General features: G+C 36.3%; 1 protein-coding gene and 1 long non-coding RNA gene across 11 annotated transcripts in view; one reads left to right on the top strand and one right to left on the bottom strand.

Moving 5' to 3' along the window:
• Positions 1 to 14096, bottom strand: part of LOC103470682 (amyloid-beta A4 precursor protein-binding family A member 1) — a 56088-nt gene extending 41992 nt beyond the window's left edge. For 3 of the 9 annotated variants that reach the window (XM_081611169.1, XM_081611171.1, XM_081611174.1), the window contains exons 1-3: positions 13992 to 14096; positions 9482 to 10927; positions 729 to 785 (exon numbers count right to left, since the gene is read on the bottom strand). In XM_081611169.1, the coding sequence (XP_081467295.1) occupies positions 729 to 785; positions 9482 to 10822 (1398 nt within the window). In that variant the 5' untranslated portion in view covers positions 10823 to 10927; positions 13992 to 14096. Of the gene's footprint in view, positions 1 to 728; positions 786 to 9481; positions 10928 to 11780; positions 11857 to 13002; positions 13531 to 13991 lie in introns of those variants that run through there. The other 6 variants (XM_081611172.1, XM_081611173.1, XM_081611170.1 and 3 more) reach the window with 5 other exon arrangements.
• Positions 14097 to 14804: 708 nt separating this feature from the next.
• LOC145552964 (uncharacterized) lies at positions 14805 to 16465 on the top strand. Of its 2 annotated transcripts, none has more exons than XR_014089110.1 (5): positions 14805 to 15116; positions 15513 to 15656; positions 15830 to 15967; positions 16075 to 16156; positions 16272 to 16465. It is a non-coding gene; the product is annotated as an uncharacterized LOC145552964 (long non-coding RNA). The 2 variants fall into 2 exon arrangements; XR_014089111.1 differs by having other exon boundaries at positions 16075 to 16180.
• Positions 16466 to 23143: the final 6678 nt, after the last annotated feature.

The following is a 23143-nucleotide window of genomic DNA, read 5'->3' as shown; positions in this document are numbered from 1 at the left end:
GTATGAGGGATCAATGACATAACTCAACCTCTGAACTACGTCGTCTTACAGGAGCAGCAAATGCTGCAAGCCAATGACTCCATGCAATCTTCTGAGATTCCTTAGAAATACATTTTTAATCTACTTTTAATAATTAATGGAGCATACTGCACTGTCTGATAACTGGGATCAATTGGAATGTATGTGATTGAATTTTGTAAAGTACCTTGAAACAACATCTGTTGTGAATTGGCGCTATATAAATAAACTGAATTTAATATAATTTAATTACTGTAGAGAATTCTGTACAATTGAATTTAAATTGAACTATTTTGTATGTGAAAAGTGCCTTTAAATATTATTTAACATGGCTGAACTTAACTAATTAACATAAATATATTAGATCATTACTCTTTTGACTTTCATGCTGATTGTTAAATTCCAAATTCAAACTTATAACGTTATAACTTTTCTGTCAAAAAATATATTTTTCTATTTATTTTTTCACAAAAAACCTGTAATTAATGTGGGAAGGACAACACAAGAAATTAATCCAGAAATCACAATTTAGCACCTTACATTGAGTAAGAAATAAATAGTTTAAGAAGTTAAGCTGTTAAAGTGGTGTTGATCATCTAAATTCTTTAACTATTTCAGAATGTCGCACTCCACACAGTAGGATTTCTCCAAATATAAAGAATCAACATACAACAGGAAAACCTAAACAAAAAACTCAAGACTATCCTCACCTCACTTTGATCAGTCTGTTCCTTCTGCTTGGCTTGTTCTTCCTCATGCTTTTCTACCTGATACAGCCAAAAATTTTCCATAGTTTTTGGTTATTACCTGAAGGTAGTTTAATCTTAAAGAGTCACAGAAGAGCGTGCACATGAAGGGCTGAGTAGGAGAAATGCATCAGCAAAGTCACAAAAAGTAAGCTCAGGTGACACATTCAGGTTGGTCATGGGAGATCATGTCAGACCGGAACGTCATCCTGTTTTTTTCCTTTGCAAAATTTTAAACATAAACCTTAATTCCCCAAAAAATGTATAAAGCAAGTAACCACAACATGTAAGTAAACCAGCATTCAAACAATAAAGAATACAAGAAACTTGTAATTATAGTGTTAGAAAAAGGAAAAAGGTTAACAGGTCATTCCATGCTGGTACTAGATCCCAAATTAAATATTTAGTTTGAGTTATCCAATACGCTTTTCTTTTTTGTTCCATGATGAATAAATTATTAGGTGGATAGAGATAGAAGAAAGGGAGGTAAAAAGACTTTGCTGGAGTAAACAAATGTAAGAAAGCAAACTGATATTGAGACTAGAGCTCAATATAATAAAACGGAATCACCATTGTTTAAATGCAATACCACAATTGTAATTATTTTTTAATTTTGATGCAAAATTAAAAAGGTTATAAAATATTTCCAGCACCATACATTCTGATTCATCCTGGCAATAGTACATTTATTCAGCTAAAATAACTCATCACTAATATGTGGCTAATATTAACCCACATACTACAAAACAGAGATCTTTGTTAAATATTTATTATTTCACAAAGATAAAAGTCTTTTTTTAAATTCCAACTTTCATAGCCACTATGGATAAAAATGCATTAGGTGGTTTGATTTTGTGTGCTTTTTCAAGACTTTCTAAAGCTCTGAGCTAATTTATAGGATTTCCTATTCCTGCTGTCTCTGTCTAATAAGCAGCACAGGAGGTTTATTTACTAGTTTCAGGTGTTTTCTAACAGGTGTTAATGTAAATCAGGTGTAACTAAGTAATAATGGCGTTGTCACTGTTTGTCACAGAATAAATGCTTTAAACACAATGTGTGACAAGGTTGAAGTTACAGTGAAGAAAAAAAGCAGAGCTCTCATATTATTATTATAATAATAATATGAACTACTGAAAGCTTAAAAAACAAATAAACTAAAAACAAAAAGGAATTTATACCACAAATAAGAGAAGACATCGTATTCCTACAAATAAAACAATAACACATATACCTCAGTGACTATCTGAAAACACTACTGACTATATTCAGAACACGTTGAAAACAATAGTCTTAATAACTATTGACCACATTTGGATTTAGCTTCAATTGGAAAAGGACAAAAGAATACATCTCACTACTCCTATCTCTCTAAAACAACTAAATTATGCTAAAGAACCATAAAGAATAACAAAAGCCCAGATAGTGATGGTTACTTTAATGAAAATATATAAGTGCATATTAAAGGTCCTTTTGAATAGTAGGAAAATATTTTATTTTCTCAGGTCAAATTGTAAACCAGGTTGCTGTATTTGGTCTTTAATTAGCTAGTGAATGTTTTAAAGTGTCGAATCAACAGAAAAGCTCTCCTCGATAAATTGTGCATTTGAGTGACGTAACTGGAGGAAAACTGAGCTCAACTGCTGTGTCTGAAAAGGAGCAGAACTCAAGGAGCTCAAGAAGGTTTTGTTTGCTCTGATGGGATTAAAACTGGTTTATGTGCAGAAACAACAGAAAAAACGTATTTAAGCCTTGGGTGAGATTCATCCAGCTGAGAAAAGAATGTTTTACCACTAGCAGTATTTCAACTAACACGGCGATTTTCTGTACACTCTTCTGCAAGAAGGTTTACAACAAAAGTGACCCGAATTAATATTAGATGGGACCCAGAAGAAATGACAAATTCAGGCTGAAATCTACTGTATTGATTTATTTTACAATTTTGTTATTGCTTCTTTTTTAAACAGCAGCTGATAAAACTGAATAACACAGCAGAGGCAGTGAAAGGAAAGAACTATACTGATGGGGAACAGACAAAACAGAGTCCCAGCGCTTCCCATCAAAGAGGCTCCATGGAGAGTTATTACATTTTCCAGAGCTATGAATACTTTTTCTGTGTGTAATGAATGAATATAATATACAAGTTTCACTTTTTCAATGGAATTACTGATTGAAATAAACTTTTTCATAATAATGTAATTTCATGGCCAGCGTCTGTGGATTAAAATACTTCTAAAAAAATTACATTTTCTATGAAGGTCATTACTTGTTTGCAAACTACCTTTGCATGACTTTTTTCAAATTAAAGTGAATTAAAAGATAGGCCTGTTATGTTCAAGAATAACCAAATGAAGAGCAGATTTCTTGTTGAATTTCTGCACATTTAGTGCTGGGATCTGCTGTGTCTGTCTATACGTGTGAAATCTCCTGTTCCTTTTAGGATCTTTGCTGCCGAGAGCAGAACAGATGTTACAGGTGATTCATGTTTCCCCATCATATACAGTTCCCCCCATAGACACATAAAAAATAGACGCCTCCTGGATTGCTCTTGCCTACTGTCGCTGACGAGATTTAGGGCGGCCATCTTGGAGCAGTCGGCTGCTCCATTCAGCCTTTTATGTTTGACAGGCGCAATGACGTGTCAGCATATTTAATCAATTATAACTCGCTAAATACTAAACAGATTTTCACAATTTTTTGCTGTAAACGTTATTCAAACAGCTGTCATAGCTACATTTACAAGAAAGTTATTTTTTAAGTATTTTTTTAATTGAATTGATACATGGTTCGGGATATTTAAATATTCTTAATGGGGAAAATAGAATAGATTTGGAATAGAATATTTTGATAGTGATGCATGATGAGCATCTTACAAGTACACAACCAGTCGTAATTTTTTAGTATTTTATTTAGTAATATCAATACTTATTTATATAAACGAAACACAAAATACAATCATTGAGAAACAAGGATGATTAAATAAAAATTTAATACTGAATAACGTATTAAACTACACATATTTATATGCACGTGCGTATATAAATAATGTCTATATAGATTTTATTTGTGTTTTCCAGCCGAGGAGATGTAGCTTAAGATTGTTTCAGCAGCTGAGATTCATCCGTGCAGTGAATCCGTCTCTCCTTAAAGACATTTTCCACTTCCTCACACTGTGTCTATGAAACCTTCAAAACAAAAACGGGAGGCATCTTACTTTTAACAGAGTGAAAGAATTACATATAAATAACAGTTTTTGCCATCTTGTGTCGCATAATCTAAATCAATGTTAGGAAATAAAACTTTTTCAGATTTACAAAATCTCGCTTAGGCTTTATAGTGGGGGCTAAACCCGTTCTTGTGCGAAATTCTGTTCCCCTGTGAAAATCTGTTCCCCCTTGGTCAGGAGCGCGCAGTCGGCTGCACCATTCAGCCGTTTATGTTTGACAGACGTGTCAGCACATTTAATCAATCATAACTCGCTAAATACTAAACAGATTTTCAGACGGATCGGACCATTTTCACAGCGCTTCTGATCAATTTCTCGGTAAAAACAACTCATATAATCATGCCAAGGTTGTAACATTCAGTTTTATCAGCTGCTGTTTAAAAAAAGGAGCAATAACAAAATTGTAAAACAAATAAATAAACAAGGTCTTGTGTGGAGGTCAGCTTATGCTGTTTTGTGTTATTTTAAACAAGATAATCAATCTTTTTCCTACTTTTGTCACTCAAGCATGACAAAAAAGTAAGTCACCAAACAGTTTTCCAACACATTGTGTGAATTTATAATTTTTCATTGCTAATATAAGAGGATGGAAGCTGCTGATAGCAGGACACGAAGATTAGATTTCCTGAAAAGATGAGTGTATAACTTGTACAGGCAATTCAGTATTTGCGGTTTGCTTTTACTGTAGTTCAAACCTGCTTACAAACTCTGAAATTGGTTTTGAATGTGGATAAGACAAAAGCAATGGTTTTTTCCCACTCTAGGAAACTATCAGAGATCCCTCCACTGCTGTAGGGACACAAATTGAGTTTGTCAGTAATTATAAATATCTTGGCTTAGTGGTTCTCAACGTGGGCGGTACCGCCCCCCAGGGGGCGTTCAGAGGACGGCAGGGGGCGCTGGCGGACATTTTTACAAAAGGGGGGCGCTGGGATGCCTTTGGGGGGCGTTTGGTCAAATGTAAACTTTACACCTTAAATGCACAACAATACCAGTTTAGACTTTGAGCAACTTGGTAAAACTGTATTGTGTAACATTAAACCATGTTTAGCTGCAACTGTATTGATGGCAGCTCTTCTTCTATTCAGTGTTTGTTAGCTTCTGTTAGCTTCTTGGCGCAGCTCCGTTCTCCTGCTACTGGTAGCTAAAATCACGATACCCTCACTGTGTATCCCTCTGAAAAATGAACCCATTTAAATAAAGAAATCCCTCCATGTGTGATACCACGATAGAGAGCCTTCATTTTATAGCGTTAACACGGTGCTGTAAGTGGTCCGGTATGAAACGGGTGATAGAACAACACAGCACTTTTAAATTTCAATAATTAGAATGCAGAAATTGTTTCCGTTGTTTTAAAAGGTTTATGTCAGTCTGCCTTTTCCCCACCGATACGCTTCCCGACCGCCCTGCACCTTAGGGGCTTAAAAAAGAAAGAAAAGAAGAAAAAAAAACGACGCCCACATTGCGCAAAACTCTGAAACAGGAGAAGCGGGACATAAAACGGAGCGACGAACTAGATGTGAATTATGGCATAAAAACAGAGAATCTGACGCTGAACAGTGAAAAATCAACACATGATGTGAAACATGATGATTAGACGGCGCAACAGGTGATGAGTGAAGATTACTGATGGTCAATAAACGATAAAATAAATCTAGCAACAGGAAATAAACTAAAGTGGACATAGCAATAAACCAAGAGAGGATAAAACTAATCAAATTAAACTAAATAGAAATGAATGAAGAACAAAATGCGAGATTAAACTAAGAAACTACAGTAAATACAGAGGAATAAACTGGTATGGCAAGACCTTTAGAGCAATAATTAATACAGAGACTGTATGGCAAGAATAAACAGACACTATTTCCAGATAAAAGGTAAAATAATATTGTTGAAGTGTCATGGGTTTGTTGAGACCACATCTAGTACTGAGAATAAATATATCTTACAGATCATAACAGTAAAGAACTTATCACTTATTTATGTTTTTAATTAGATTTAATATATTTATTTCTTCAATATAGAATTTGATTAAGAACCAGATTTGTTCTTTGTAATTTCTGTCCAGTAAAACTATTAATCTATAATCAATAGACAGGTTTATATAAAGATATAATCCATGTTTCTGTATCATATTTGTATGGCATTAAAAGGACCTGGAACTTTAGTTTTTCCACTGAAAGCTCTGGTTTGAACAATAAATGCCATGTGGGTGAAGTTTTATGGATGATACTCTGATGTCCCATTCTCCTGAAGGCAGCACAGAGCTGCACCACCAGAAACTGACAAACACTGAAGAAAAGAAGAGTTATGATTAATGTAGTTACAGTTCTATCCATGTTTTAATGTTGCAGAACTCAGTCAAAGTTTAAACTGGCATGTTGAACATCTTTTATCTGGTCATTTTGTGGAAAATTTAACAACTAGAAAATGGCACAAAATAAGAATATATTTTCCACTCTGGCTGCTGTTAGACCTACCAATTTTAACTTGAAAGTTATATTTTCAAACTTATATGATTTATTGTTGATGATGAGAAGATTAAACACTGTTAAGGACTTGCAGATGAGTTAATTTGTTCCCATGTTATAGATGGGGAGCAAATCATTTCATGTGGGAAAAATTATTGGTCCCCACCTCATAACTTTGGCAAATAAAGAGTAAATATTACCATATTTACAGGATTTGTTATTCATGAAGAGAAGATTAAACACAGTGAAGGACTTGCAGGTTAATTATTTTTTCCCTTGTTTTAGGGGAGGGAACAGATTATTTCAGGTAGCTAAAAAATATGGTTCCCCCCAAGTAACTTTGGCAAAATCACAGGATTTGTTGCTGATGAAGAGGAGACTAAGCACAGTTAGACATTGTGAAAACATAATTTGCCCCCATGTTATGGAGGGGGAACAGATTGTTTCAGGAAGCTAAAACAATTCGTTGCCCCCTCAAAACTTCAGGAAGTAAAAAGCAAATGTTTCCAAATACACCGAATTTGTTATTGATAAAGAGAGATATAAGCACACACTTGTGAAAAAATTTATTTGTCCCCATGTTATAGAGGGTAATGGATTATTTCAGGCAGCTAAAATAGCTAAAATATATGGTTCCCCTTAATAACTCTGGCAAATAAGGAGCAAATATTTTCAAATTTACAGGACTTATTGTTGATGATGAGAGCAATAACCACAGTTAAAGACTTGCTGGTAAATTAATTTGTTCCCATATTATAGAGGGGGAAAGGATTATTTCAGGTGGCTAAAATATATGGTCTCACGTCAACAGTCCGTCGATCTGAACAAAAATATCCTGCAGTGCAGTGCTGAGGCATCTGGTGCTGTTTTCTTTTAGCCAAGTAGGAGGGACCATAGACATGAATACGATCCACATATTCATGTCTATGGAGGAACGACTGCTCTGGGCTCTGGCGCTGTATTTCCTGCGCAAGAGCAGCCAATGTGGGGTCTATTCATTATTATATATATGATCCTCCCTGCGTCTCCTCTTTAAAAAAAAAATTACAAACCAAAATCTGTAATTAATTTATATATTTTGAGTTGTTTAGATTACTTTAGTGACTGATAAACTCTCCCATTAATTTGAGTAATTAAGAACACACCGGGTGCTTGATGGAGGTTTATTGTTTTGGGCAAATATTTGGTGTGATGACGGGACATTTTTGTAAAAAAAAAATGTTTTTATCACTTTTTGAACTTGAAACGTCAGATTAAGTTAACTTTCATTTTCAACTAAGCTGAAAGAGACTTTTAGCAATTATTTTGTCGATATTTTTACAAAAAATAAAGCCAATGTATTTTTTCAAACAATCAAGTCGGAAATGCTTGCAAGAATCAAATCAAATGCTACCACCCACGGCCTTTGTTGGAAATGTTTGGTTTTGGAACCTAGAAGGCCGCTACAGTGTGTGTGTCTGATGAGAACGCATTTGTAAAAACGTGAAAAAAGTGTGAACTTCGCTGAAACACATGTGCCCTGGGTGGTGCGGAGCCGCAAGGAGACGCACCACCCAGTGAGTCGTGAGTCTCCTCCCACTGGGTGGTGCGAGGAGACTCGATCCATGTTTCACCATATCTGATGGGGAAACATGTGTGGACATGTCCCCACTGGGGACATGTCCCCACTGGGGACATGTCCACACCAGTCCTTCAGGAAGTTAAGCCTTCAGTGCATATGCAATGAATTTCAATGAAGTTAAATTTGATTTAATGGTTTAGTTCATTTAGTTTAGTTCTCTTAGTTCATTTACATCTTGGGCCAATTCTAAATGTGATCAGCTTTACTTTGTGCTTTTAGATCCACTAACTGATTATTTGATTTGGATTTAACAAAAATGCTAATAATTGATATTTACAGTATTTTAATTTTAGTTTTTGGATTTGTTGTTTAAAGTCTACAGTTGTGGGTTTAAGTATTGTTGGCAATGTCTTCCAGTTACATAATTACCCAGCAATATTTTACATTTCCTGTCAACATCTTTTAATACAAAAACATAATGTTGCCTCCATCCCAAGACCAGAAAACCTACTAAGGCCTTAGTAGGTTTTCTGGGGAAAACCCTACACCATCATTGTATTTTATTAGGGTGTTGCTGACTGATTCTGCATGTGGGTTAAACAACTCCCTATGAACATGACATTTAGGATGTGTAATGCATAATGCAGTGACATTATTGTTATTCACTGCATACACAAATTGTGTGTGGAAAATGTCTTTAAAAACTACGGAAAGACAGGAAAAACTTTGGGTTTTAAATGAGCAAGAATATCCTGAAAGGAGAGCAACTTGGTGAAACTTGTCAAAAAGAAGTCTAGAAGGAAAGATCTCTGAGGGTCTTTCCTTCAAACAGCTGCCTTCAAACAACAGATGTTTAAGAACTTCAGAATTTTCAATCAGAAATGACAGTAAAGCCTGGTTAAAGTTCCAGTCTCCTGAGCCATGCACCATGTCTCGCTGTTTCACTGGTCTTAAAACCTGGACCCAATGACTCTGACAGTCTTGCCAAGGCAGATTAGAGGTAAGCAGTGATTAATTTCCCAGTAGCAAACAATTCCAGATATATTTGATTATATTTTTAAGAAGCTTATGCATTTTCAGTCTTTGTTGATATTGTAGAACCATGTCAGTGTTGTAGCTACTGTGATGACTGATTGAGAAGATGCATGTGTGCAAGTCAACAAGGATGAGACAAACATTTAAGCGAATGTTGAGCTTACGTGATGTTCATGAAGTGCATCATTCTAACTTTTGCTTTGTATCTCCTTTCCAACTGTAGAGAGGATCTTGTAGTGAACACCTGATTGACAACATATGAGTCTCAAGCTCATAAGTGGTAACTTTGAAAGCATGTCCATGTTGCTCAAGATGTTGCAATGATAGTCACTTGATTTACCCTGAGTGTAAGAACCCTAGACTTAAAGTTAACTGTTAGCATAATTCAAATAATCATGTACAGTGTAAATCAAAGCTTTGTACTTACATCATCCCCAGGACATGGCTGGAAATCATACTCTGTATTTGAACTCAAATCCTGTCTCATCACCCAAACTGGTTCCTTTGGTTCGTCTGGTGTATAAGGGGATCTTATAGTTCTCGTCTTCACCTCTTCAATAGCCTCCCTAATGTCCTTAATGACCAAAGAGATAGCATCTGCCTTCTCCTGGCTATTCTTTATTGATAAAGTCTCAGTCACAGAACAATTCAGAACCTGGTGTGTGACTGAGTCCTCCTGGGTTGCGGCTTCGCAGTTTTTGTTTGAACTGATTTGAGTTGTATGTTCAGAATGATCCTTTAGGGACAGTTTTTTAGCTTTTGCTTTGCTTCCAAGATTTGGAGGGTTGACCTCAGTTACAGATTGTTCATTGTCCTCATCCAGTTCACAGCTATCAGTGCTTCGGTACTGGGCAAACTCTGCATCCTTTTCTGGGCTGTCTGACTCACCATCTGAGCGCTGGGTATAGTGACGCAATCTTGAGCCAACAGCCTTCTTCAAATAGTGATACCTATCTTTACTTTGCAATTGCTGAATGCTGATTTTTCTCTGATTTAGAGACTGATTTTCATTTGAAAAAGATGTAAAAAGTGAAGCTGGAACATCACAGATTTCTTCATAAACTTGGTCAGAGAATGAATAGATCTCATACAAATCAGTATATACATTTTCTGAGTTTTCACAAGCTGCACAAATAGCTTGGCCTGCAGAGTAGTTAATTGGTTTGGAATAGACATTGCTGGTGTAGTCAGCATTCAGCATCTCATCTGTTTCATTTGGTCTTTCAGGATCTTGACTGTCTTGCATGAGGTTGCATGTCAGAGGCAGAAATTGAGAGGGGGTGTCATTAGGTGGATAAGGATGTTGCTGTTCAGTCATAGCACTTTCTCTGTTTCCTTTCTTTCTATATTTTTCTTGGGGGACGTGGGTCCTCACCTGATCTTTTAACACTGATTGTTCCTCATTTACTGGCATTAGCCCCCGACCACTATTTGTCTGCTGTGTATAGGGGGATCTCTCTGCATCTCCCTGTTTCCACAATATTTGCCTCTCCCACTTATCTTTCATCTGGGCTTTAGTCTCTCCTTGCCTACAATAAGATCTCCCTGCTGACTTGGTGACAGGATAAGTCATCTGTGGTTGAGGAGTTTGGAGGTCCATGTCTACCTTCTGTGGTCTGCACTGATCAGGAAACCTAAGTCTTCCACCATTACTTTCTGCAGTTGAGGTTTCATAGCATCTAATGCATTTCTCTTGGTTTCCCAGGTTACAGTGTTGGCCATTTTGGCACATGTTCTGATGACAAAATCTGGTGTCCATGTCTTCCATTGTTCCCTCGTGAAGTTTTGATTTCTGGTGGGTTTTTGGTATCTGGTGGACTTAATGGTGTGGAAAAAACTCTCACCACACAACCCAAAGACATTGGAAAAAAAACTGAAAAGAGAAAAGAGAAAACATTTTCAGATACAACATAATAATCAAGACTTTGATTTCATAGGACACCCAAGTTAGTCTTTCATCCACTGCATGCCCTGCTGCACCTCTTACAACAGTTGTATACCTGTGAATTCTGAAATAATCAACAAACCCCACCAGCATAACAAATGACTCTGACTAACTTGTCCAGAATAGAGAAACATCTAGCTAAACACAAGTTGATGATTTGTGGATTAAGGGGAAATTGAATATTTCACTATCTGTTTCTGAACACAACATAGCCTGGCTATGGGTGCTTTGTTTGGACTAATTTTAGATCACATGAATAAATGTCAACTTTCTGTTTTAGTCAAAAAATGGGAAAATCAATTGACTGAACGACATTTTAATGCCTGAGTTGAGCCAGCCTGGTGCATCTTCATATTTAAGGTATTTGTTACGATTTAGAAGTAGAAGTGCCAGGGGTGTTGTGGTGGTGCAGGGGTAAAGCACAACCCACGTAAGGAGGCTGTAGTCCTCGGCGCAGCCGTTGCAGGTTTGAGTTCAATTACCTTTGCCACATGTCTTGCCCCCAGGGCCGGCCCAACCCTCCATGACTCCATGGGGCCCTAAGTGAAATTTGGTTTTGGGGCCCTCTAGTTCTGCTAACAATGTCCACTGGCTGCACTCAGCAGTCCGATCATTAGAACATTCACATACCTGCTATAAATGTATTGCATCTCTGGTAGTGCTGTTTACATTATATACATGTATAATAGGATACATTTATTGGCCAACTGATTTATCGACCAGTCGATTTCTGGGTGCCAATTTCCTTAATTTTGGGGGATTGTGATTGGCCGATACTTACATGTGAAGCTGATCTTTCCCCCTAATCTTATCTTCGTCAGCAAAGGTTTAAAGATCAGCCTCTGTCCTCTTCTGCTCTGCAGTGAGAGGTTTGATTTACAGACCGGCCCACAAAGTCAGGTCTGCACGTTTACAGTTAACAATATTCACCCCATTGTTGCCAACTCACCGACTTTTTTGCTATATTTACATTTCAGACAAAAAATTCATATCAACCAAAATCAAAATTGGCGGGTCAGGCTTTTTAAAGATCGGTAACCAGGGATCGGCCAGAAAACTGCAATCGGTGCAGTCCTACACACATATTCATGACATTCTACGATTAAATAAATTTCTCTTAAGTGTTACTCCAATAGCTAAAATTTTAACCGTTCAAGCTAATTTTCTATTAGCAACTTTACAAATCTTTTACATTACATACCAAGGCACGGCAGCTCAAATTACAGGCGAAGCGTGCGGTACCTACCGGGGGCCACGAGCAATTTTTTTTCTTTTTATCCATAAAATAATTATTTATATTATGATTTATTTACATTATCAAATATATATTATTGTAAAAACAAATCACTTCGTGGTGAAATTGTGTGTTTATGATATTATTTTTAAAAAGCAGCTCCACTGAAGGGGCCTCTTCGCTGCTCCGTCTGTCAGTTTCCTTTGCCTTGGCCCTGCTTCCCCCTTTCATTACCCACTTTTCTGTGTGATCACTTCAAATAAATCCAACTAGAGCCAACAAAAACTCTTAAAAAGGAAATAGAAGAGCCAGAATGTACTTATTTAGAAGCAAGATCAAGTGACATTGTGTCAAATTAAAGAAGGTGCTAGAAAACTGGGGGCATGACCCAAAAAAGTATATTTTTAATGTAATTCAATATTAAAAGTGGCAGTTCTATGCCAAGGCTTTAAAATAAATATTTTAAAGGGGTACAATTCTGTCAATTGGCCTTCAATTTTCCTTTTTAACAGCTGGCGTAAAGTACTTAGCAAAAAGGTGAGTTCACAACTAATGAATAAATCCTTTCCTAATAAGACAATATTTTGTCCAAATCATCCAATGGCCATCTCCAGATGTCATTAGGTGAACTCCCTGGAGATGTCACCACTACATCACTAGGCAACAGAAAGACACATAGAAAAGACAACCACACATGTTCACACTTAAGGGTGGTTTGGATAAAAAAAAAAGTTAGCTAAAATAATAGAGTGGAAAGAAGTCAGACTACCTGGAGAGAAATCAGACTTTCAGGACTCTGGGGTTTTGGGATTTTGTTTATTTCTGTTTTACTAAGATCTTACATCCGTCCCTGTCTCAGGTCAGAGTCCCATCCTGAATGGAATCCTCCACCATCGTTCCCATTCCTAAAAACAATCACCATCACCTGCCTGAACGACTACTGACTAGTGACCCCATTGGTGATGAAATGTTTTGAAAGACTGGTTAAGAGTCACATCTTGGCGTTCATTCCTCACACCTTTGATACACACCAGCTTGCTTATTCATTTTTCTTTTCAATCCTTATTTTGGACAAGTAAGGAAAATCTATTGGCACATCAGCCCCACCAAGATTTTTTTTTCCACCACTTGCCACTGGGCAGCACATACTGTACCACGATGCAGCTCAGACACATTGCAATACACAAACACAATAACACACACAGACGCGTAAGCATATTTCTTGCCATTAAAGACAACTCATAATCACAGCATCATACAGTCTTTCAGCGCCAATATTAGATTATCTATCTATCTATCTATCTATCTATCTATCTATCTATCTATCTATCTATCTATCTATCTATCTATCTATCTATCTATCTATCTATCTATCTATCTATCTATCTATCTATCTATCTATCTATCTATCTATAGGGATAGATAGAGACTTAGGTCTAGCTTTCTGAAACAGCATCTATGAAAACTAAGCTGCGCCTGACAATAACAAAGCTTGAGGCCGATTCATCATGTTGAAGGATTTCAAGGGAAACCAGCTCGTCGTCGTGAATAGGATGTTCTAGCTTTGCAGTCAGTTTGGATCTGAGGATAGTCAATCTTCGGAAAGCCAGCGAATATTTTTCTGTAACTGCTCCGTTAATCAGCAATGTGGGCGGCGAAAGAAACCCTTCTCAAAGAACACAGCTTGTTGGGATTTTCACAGATTTTAGGTCTATTAGACAGTGAAAGAATTTCAGTAGATTTTTTGGACAAACTCACCAGCTGTAAGGAGGAATGTTAGCAGCGTGTAGCGGTTTATTCCACCACCAACACGCGGTTGTCCATCATCCACGAAGCGACTGCTATGTGGAAGAGAGAGGGGGGGGGGGGCAGCGGTGGGGGGAGCGGGGAGCGGGGAGCGGGGAGCGGTGGGGCAGCGGGGGGGCGAGCGGGGAGGGGCTGCTGTCTGTCTTCCAAGCTCTCTTTATGATGCACGGATCAAAACTGCGGATTGCACCTATATGCTTAAGTAGCCACTGCTCGTTTATATGAAAGGTGTTGCCTTCGTATTATTATATTATTTTTGATAGCTATATGAACATAACACATAGCATATCAACCAAATAAATGTCAAGTTAATGTTTTCACAAATAATCTGCAGGAGGAACAAGAGGCAATTAAATACCCAGGTGAAAAAACGTATACTTTAGTATACTTCAAACATACTTAAATTTGTGAAAGTACATTTTAAGTATACTAATTATTATTGTAATAATTATTATACTAATTACTACCTATAAGTATATCTGAAGTATACTAAAAATACACTTGTACTAATTTCGAAATTAGCACATTAAACACACTTAAACATAATTGTACCAAAATACACTTTTAATATATTAAATAAAAGTATATTTTAAGTCAACAAAATATGAATGAATATATATGAATTTTTAAGTGCCTTAATAATCTTTTACTATTTATTAAAATTACATACAATAAAAAAAGGATAATCATGATGTAATTTTTAAGAAAGTACCCAATCAATTTTCAGATGTGTGATGTAAAACCTTATAAACATCATTAGCTCCAGTTCATACTCCAGACCAGATGGTGGCGGTGTTGCACACTTTCATTTATTTAAAAAACGCCACAAAGAAAAGAAAAAACTTGAACGCAGGGAAGATAACAGACGCTGTTCAAATTCGCCATTTTTACTCGCATAATATTGCCTTAAAAGTAGAGAAGGCCTTGACAATAGTTACTAATTTAGTAAATTCAAGCTGGTGACGTCCTAGTCCGAGTTAGACGACAACACAACTGGACAACAACGGATGGAAATGAAATGTGTGTCACAAAAGGAGCCAGAAGGGACGAAGACTGCTAACGTGTTGCTAGCTGGTGGTAAGTTTGCTTATTAATTATCTTCATTTAATTATAAACAGTGCAGTAAAGATATATAACATATGTTGGTTTCATAAATAATTATTTTATCAATTTTATTGATAAAATTGATAACGTTTATCAATAAAATTAATAAAATTTTATTGATAAAGTAAAATGTTATAAATAAAATTTATTCAATAAATTTTATTTTATAAAATGATTGCTATAATGACTACTATAGCAATCATTCAGCTTCATGTTATAACTGCATGAAGGTTGTTTGATGCGACATACTTTTATTCATAAACTAAACCTGGTTTTAATTAAACTCCATAAGACAGAAAGACTTTGATATTGTGAGGTTGTTGTTCTAACTCGTTCATCAATGTTTTTATCTTTAACATATGTTTGCAGTCTAACTAAGCAAATGAAGATGAAAGAGGAAGCCAGAGAAATCAGGTGTTAGAAAACCTAAAGACTTTCTGTCTCAGAAGAAGCTTTGACTCCACCAGGTCACCAACCAGCTCTGAGGATGAACCTCCACATTGTCTTCATGATGTAAGTTTGTTTTTTCAATGAGGAGCTAGCTACATTTTCAACAACAAAAACTGGTGTGTTACCAATGTTACCAACACCAAGTGCTCAATAAACATGATTTGATTTAAAAGAATTTTCCCCCTTGTTAATCTAACATTTCTCTTTCATACATTTTATTTGTTGTTGTCTTTCAGGGCCCTGTGATGGACTGGTGACCTGTCCAGGGTGAACCCTGCCTCTCATCTAATGACTGCTGGAGATGGGCACCACCAGCCCCCCTCACCACTCTGCAAGGATCAGTGTGTTCAGATCATGGATGAAAAAATTTTAAGGTATTTTGTCTCCTTAAGTCCACACTTAAAACGGCTTCATAGTTAATGCCAACATCAACTGATTCTATGACACTGATGACTATTTTTTCTACTTTTAACATAAACAGGCAAAGAAGACATACAGAAATGTTTTTCCACCCCAGGCATCCGGTCACAAACATCATCAGTTCTGATGATGTCACATACATGGTGAGTCCACAACGTCTTAAAATTGTAAGTATTATCTTTTTATTTGCCATTTTTCTGTTCTCTTTAAAATACAAATGCTTTCTCTGTTTAATTGTTCTATTGTTCTTTTTTGTAGGTTTTTCTAAGGTGCAGTGGTGCAATGAGTGGGAATGTTCTGTCGTTGATCCTCACTTTATGTTTTATTGTCACACTTACATTTTCATGTTCATGTGTTCACTTTTGATGTGTAAACTGATCATTTATGTAAAGTTCAAGTTGTGAGTAAAATTGGACAATTTTAAAATGTCTAATAAAACAATATTTGAATTAATTAATCTTCTTATGTAATTTTAGCCTAAAGCAATGTAAATACTGTAGTGTAGTTATGCATGTAATGTACAAAATAGGAAAGTAGGAATAAAGACTTTCACGAGTAATTAAAATTGTAATTTATTATCAATAGCAAGAAATCAAAAATAAAAATAAAGTGTAATTTAAATACATTACTAATATATTAATAGTATATTTAAAATATATTTGAAGTATACAAAATATATATTTTTAATATCATTCTGACAATTATTTTACTCAAAATATAATAATTATATCAAATATAATAATAAAGCTCTGAAATATATTTAAAAAGTATACTTTAAGTACACTTGAAGTTGTTCCAAAAAAGTATGTATAGTATACTAAAATATACTATTAGTTGTAATTTAATACTATTTAAATACTACTAAAGTATACTAAGCACAAAATTAGTTGTTCCAAAATAGTACAGTTTAAGTACATCGATAAAAGTATACTAAAGTATGTTAAAATTTAGTATACTTTTTTTCATCTGGGTATTCTCTCCATTTCACCCGTAAATTATTTTAAAAAGAACAAACAACAAAACTCATTCATCCATTCATCTAGTATATTCTGCTTTATCCTTCATGGTCATTGGGAGAGAGGGAAGGATACCTGTCAGGACTCTGGGTTTTTGGGTTTGGTTTTACTTTTGCACCTTTATCATTATGTTTTAGTTCACTTTAGTTTCGCCCTCCATTGTCATTTTAGTTTTGTTTTAGATTTTAGATTGTTTTTGCTTTGCTTTCCTTTTTCAGCCCCCCTGTAGTATCTCTATCTGTTTATTTTTCATCCTAGTTTATTTCTTAGATGTCTGAGTTTATGTATATTTTTCTTTATTGATTCTAGCTAAGTTATTTCTTTAGTCCTATTCCTTAATTCAGCCTTTCTGTAGTGTTTCTAGTAATGTTTATTTCTTAGTTATTTCATCACCCCAGGCTCAGTTATTCTTGCATGTCTGAGTCCAGGTGTATCTTTAGTGATTCCAGTCAAGTTATTTCTTTGTAGGTCCTCTCAGCTCACAGTGATCATCTCCAACTATTCCCAGATGTCAGATTTTTTTCACCCTTTGCTGGCTCCATTTCAATTAAGTTTATTTGTGTAGCATATTTCAGCAACAATGCAGTTTCAAAGTGCTTTACATAATAAAATCACACAAATATAGTCATAAAATACACCATAATCAACAATTGAGAAAACTGGTAACAAACATTACATTTTGATGAGTGCCGTCATCAAAATCATTAATACACATGAACAAACTATTCTCAGAAGAGTGTTTGTCTTCAGAAGTGGCTAAAATAAAATGAACATTGACCAACATATTTGATGTGTGTTGATGATGACACTCATCAAATGTAATGTTTGTTACTGCTTTTCTCAATTGTCGATTATGGTGGGTTTTTTTATGACTTTATGATTTTGTGATTTTATGATGTAAATATCTGTGAACTGCACTGTTGCTGAAATGTGCTACACAAATAAACTCCATTGATTGTCTGAAATGGAGCCAGTAAGAGGAAAATCTCTGACATCTGGGAATACTTTGAGATGATGCTCACAATAAAATTCTTCTTAAATAACAATAATTAACCCTCCATCTCTCCCAATTTCTCGCCTTCTGCAAAGTTCCACTATTATTTGTAGTTTGATTAGCAAAGATATATCAGTCTTGCACAGCAGAAACGAATTCAATGATGTTGCAAGACTAAAATTCTGCATGTAGCTACATATAAGGGATGAGAGTCAATTAGAAATCCAAGAAAAAGCGAACGCCCAAAGTAGTGCTGAACTAAGACATTAAAACATCAAACGTCTTTATAATCAAATCAGTCTATGACATAAAAGAAAACCCAACACAACCACTGATGGTCAACATATACCAGGATTAGATTGGCTACAAATCATTTTGATAATTAAAACATGACAATTAAATATGGTTTCATTGATTCTCCTGTTACTAAACATGAGTTTGATGAAAACTTTGTGACAATATTGCATTTTCTTATTTTTGGAAGTATGATCCAACTGGGGCTGCACAGTGGCGCAGTTGGTAGAACTGTTGCCTTGCAGCAAGAAGGTTCTGGGTTCGATTCCCAGCCCCGGTCTTTCTGCATGGAGTCTCCATGTTCTCCCTGTGCATGGTGGGTTTCCTCCCACAGTCCAAAAACATGACTGTCAGGTTAATTGGCCTCTCTAAATTCTCCCTAGGTGTGAGTGTGTGTGTGTGTGTGTGTGGTTGTTTGTCCTGTGTGTCTCTGTGTTGCCCTGTGACAGTCTGGTGACCTGTCCAGGGTGACCCCGCCTCTCGCCCGGAACGTTAACTGGAGCAACCCTCCTGACCCACTGAGGGACAAGGGTGTAAGAAAATGGATAGATGGATGATCCAACTGAGTGATCAGGTTAGTTTCACCAGCAGATGTCACTAGCGAGGGATGAATGAAGCATCGAGTAATGAACACTTTTGCAAACCAAGGGCCGGAAAGCTTCATTGCTTCATGAGGCTTCCTCTGTCCATCACTGCAGAGCCTCAGCTAGCTGCTAGCTCCTCACTTCAGCGGCTCTAACAGAGCCTGTCCAGCACTGCTGTTACTCCTCCTACACTTTGGACTGAACCATTGTTCCATTGTTCACATGGGTGTAAACCCCTGGGATTTACACCCATGGGTTTACCTTAAATTCTGTTATTTGTAGCTGCATCTTTAATTGCTTACTATTGAGGTATTACTCAATAGTAATACCTTTGCGATTATGCGCCACCGGCTGCCGCCATTGTTAATTTTTTTCCGGCCACATGGTGACGCCAAAGTCCTCATACGTTACCTTGAGCCAGAAAGCCCTCTCTGCTCATGGTGTTTCATTGAGGTTGTGTCAAATAATGTAACATTTAAATTTTGTTATTTGTATTATGTTATGTAATTGTATATTCACATATGGATGCTTGAGTTTTTTTATTATATATCTTTGAGTTTGCATTAGTTGAACGTCTATTAATGTAATATCTTTGGCCTGATGGCACTTTATTTGTTATTACAGACTGTTGGCAACAATGAGCATCAAGGTGAAAATGACACAGTTCATGTCAACAGTTAAAGAGAAAGTTTCCTGTCCTCCATCCTGTATCTTTATTGATACACCTTGGCTGCAAATACCTAAAGGACCTATTCTTGTGGAAATGGCAGCGGACAGAGGTGCAGTGACTTCTCCAGTATGGGATACCAAAACTGACATAATTAAAAATAGAAGCAGAAATCACATTTTTTGTTTTTCCTTTTCCTTAAACGTGTTTTCGTCAAGAAATGAAAATATCTTGAATGCTTTTCTTTCATTAGCTGTACTCACAAAAGTAAGAATAAATGCTTTGAAACAACAGTCTGTCTATAGTTGGTTTGTGAGCTGTTTTACTGAAATACATTAACTTTTCATTAATATTCTAAACGATCAAATAGGAGGGTAGTTGAAAAACAAACATCAGCTTTAACTTACCGTGCAACGTCCGGGCAAACGGAGGACTCCCGAACCAAAGCTCCAACCAGAAGTCAACGTCAGCAGCCGACTAGTCAAAACTATGAAAAACCTGACGGTGAACCTCTGAGTCCATGAGACCCACTGAGTAAACACACTTTCTGTCTGAGCATCCACAAAAAAAAGGAATTATAACATTATTTTCTAACAAAGTTGCTAAGCTCCACCTCGCTGATGAACTGCAAGGCATCTTGCAGCTGTGAGGCTAACCAACCAATCAGCAGAAACTGAGCCTGACCACACCGCCCCTCATTTGCATTTAAACATTCCTTGAAGACAACACATGCACAAGGAAAAGTAAGAAGAGGAAACAAGGCAATGTCAAACAAACGCTTGTACAAGGAAAAGACAAAACAAATTATGTAAATTTTGTGATGTGAAATTTAAAGAAAGCACAAAAGAAAATATATACATTTCTTGACAAAAACACATATATAAGGAAAAGGAAAAACAACAGATTTCTTGATGAAAACGCATGTGCAAGAAAAAGGAAAAACAAAACATAAATTTTTGGATGAAAATGCACATGCATGGAAAAGGCAAAAGAAATATTTCCAATTCTTGATGAAAACATGTTTTCACTCTCTGAAGTGGAAAAACAAAAATACATTTGATTTCTGCTTTTATTTTTAATTATGTCAGTTTTGGTCCTCCATACCCCAGCTCCTTATTTAATCATATAGGCAATGATTAATGCTAACTTCACTGCTGAACTACAGCTCAGTTGAGCTGACGGCCATCGGAGACAGTTCCACTGTTCAATAAGTTCTCAAAATTCAGATGGTCTCCATGGTCTCTTCTCCCGATGTGAAAACGAAGACTGTCCTGAGACACAACCCTGAATAATAGCTAGTGCTTTGGCTTTATACTTTGTAGGTAATGCCTATGTCACTTTTTGCATGAACCTTTAAAATGAACTCCTTTTACTGGAAAATTCTCCTTTTTTGCCATTGAAACTGTTGTGAAAGATTCCCCACAATCTTTGTACTCTGTCCAAAACAACTTCTTTTCTCAGACATCTTTGTCATTTTCTGTCCCTTATCTTACCAATTAACGCATCTTATACATTTGGAATTAAAACCTTATTTAAATGACAAAGACTTGCTTTGTTTAACACATTACTTCCCAATTACTGAAATGATTGTTCAATATTAATTCATTATGGACATTTGTAGCATTGAATTCACCAGTTATCAACAATCATCTGACTGCTCACAATTTAAACTCGTCAATTATATAACCTGTACAGCTTAGATCAACTTTCCATCATTTTAACTTTTCCATGTTTACAACTTATGATAAACAGAAAAAGATTAAAGCATTTGCCACAAGACAAAACAGAACATGTTCATGGTTTGTACCGTGCATCGGTTTGACGTTTCCTTAGTCATTTTTCCTTGTATTACTAGTTTCAGGTTGACTTCTAAAAACCTAATACTGAATTGGTCCTACAAACTATCCGTTTTCTCTCATCAACTCTAATAAATCTACGTAGATGACTAACAATATCTACAGACGAACATGCCTCTACTTCTGTAAATGTCTGTCACCATTAAGTCTACATTATAGTGAATGCTCCTAGATTATTTAATACCACCAAAAATCATAATTAGTTATATTAAAACCATCAAATCTGGTCTTACTTCCCCCAAATACTTATTTCTTACACTTGTCCCACCCTGGGATTACATCGCCCTAACATTATGTCTCTCAATATCCATATGAGAAAGGAAGAATCTCAGTGACCGTTAAAAAGGTTACATTAATCTGTAAAGAATAAAACTTTGATTATTTACTGGAGAAGGATAAGTAAATACTTAACTTTAAAACATAAGAATGTTTTCTCTAAGAGCACACACACAAAAGTACTTCCCCAAAGTCTCTGCACTCTGCAGTCAGGAAACTGCAACTTTCTCAATGCCCTGTTACTATGGAGACTCAGAAGTGATTTTACAATCTCCTGCTCATTGTCACTCAAGATTTACACACAAAACAGCTGAATACTTACTCAATAACTGCAATGACTTTTAATGACCCTTTTAATAAAGGGCAGGGGGGCTGTCAAATCTCAGATGGATGGCAGAGAAGCATTCAGAGGAAGACCAGCTTTTGACACTGTATAAAAATGACTACCTACATTGCTTCTTTGCTTCAGTTAAACACCCATCAAATGCCTCATTTAAATGCTAAACAGCAACAAGATGTAAATTAACACTGGCTGTTATTGGCTCCATTTTACTTAACTGATGTGTTAAAATGTGACTTACACTGTAGTATTTTTTTTTAAGGTTTTGTTGGCTCTAGAGGCCTTTATTTGAAAGTTGTTTGACAAGAAACAGGGTAAAGAGAGCAGGGGAAGACATGTGGCAAATGTCACCAGGCTGGGAATCGAACCTGCAACCACCACCATGAGGACTATGGCCTTAGTATGTGGGTCATGCATTTCCCCTGCACCACCACAGCTCCCTGACACTGGCCACTAAATTTGGCATGATATAAAATACATTTTTAAAATACATTTTCAAAAAGAAAAACATGAATGGAAACAGAAATTCTTTAATGTCTAATTTCCTATTAAATTTCTTAATAGAATATGATTTAAAATTTAATCAGCCCAGGACATGGCTGCTTTGGGCTCAATTCAATTCAAAAAGACTTCATTACGGTAAAGGAAAATTAAATATATTGTAGCTGTTGATAGCTTTGGAAGGCAGAATTTTCTGTAATGGTCTGTATGAAGAAGCCATCCATCCATTTTCTTTACACCCTTGTCCCTTAGAGGGACATGGGTGATGCAGGAGGTGCTGCTGCCTCTCCAGCTAAACTTCCGGGCGAGAGGCGGGGTCACCTTGGAAAGGTCGCCAGTCTGTCACAGGGCAACACAGAGACACACAGGACAAACGACCACACACTCACACACACACTCACACCTAGGGACAATTTGGAGAGGCCAATTAACCTGACAGTCATGTTTTTGGACTGCGGGAGGAAACCGGAGTACCTGGAGAAAACCCACCCTGTATGAAGAAGCCTCCAACTGAAAACACTGTTGTTTGACATTCTGATGTCTGCACAGTTCTTCATTCATGAAAAGGGGTATTACAGAAAAGACCAAGCCTAAATATGCAA

The sequence above is a fragment of the Poecilia reticulata genome, chromosome 9 (assembly GCF_904066995.2).
Source record: "Poecilia reticulata chromosome 9, P_reticulata-male-v2, whole genome shotgun sequence".
Taxonomy (NCBI): Eukaryota; Metazoa; Chordata; class Actinopteri; order Cyprinodontiformes; family Poeciliidae; genus Poecilia; species Poecilia reticulata.
This window is presented reverse-complemented; position numbering and strand designations above follow the sequence as displayed.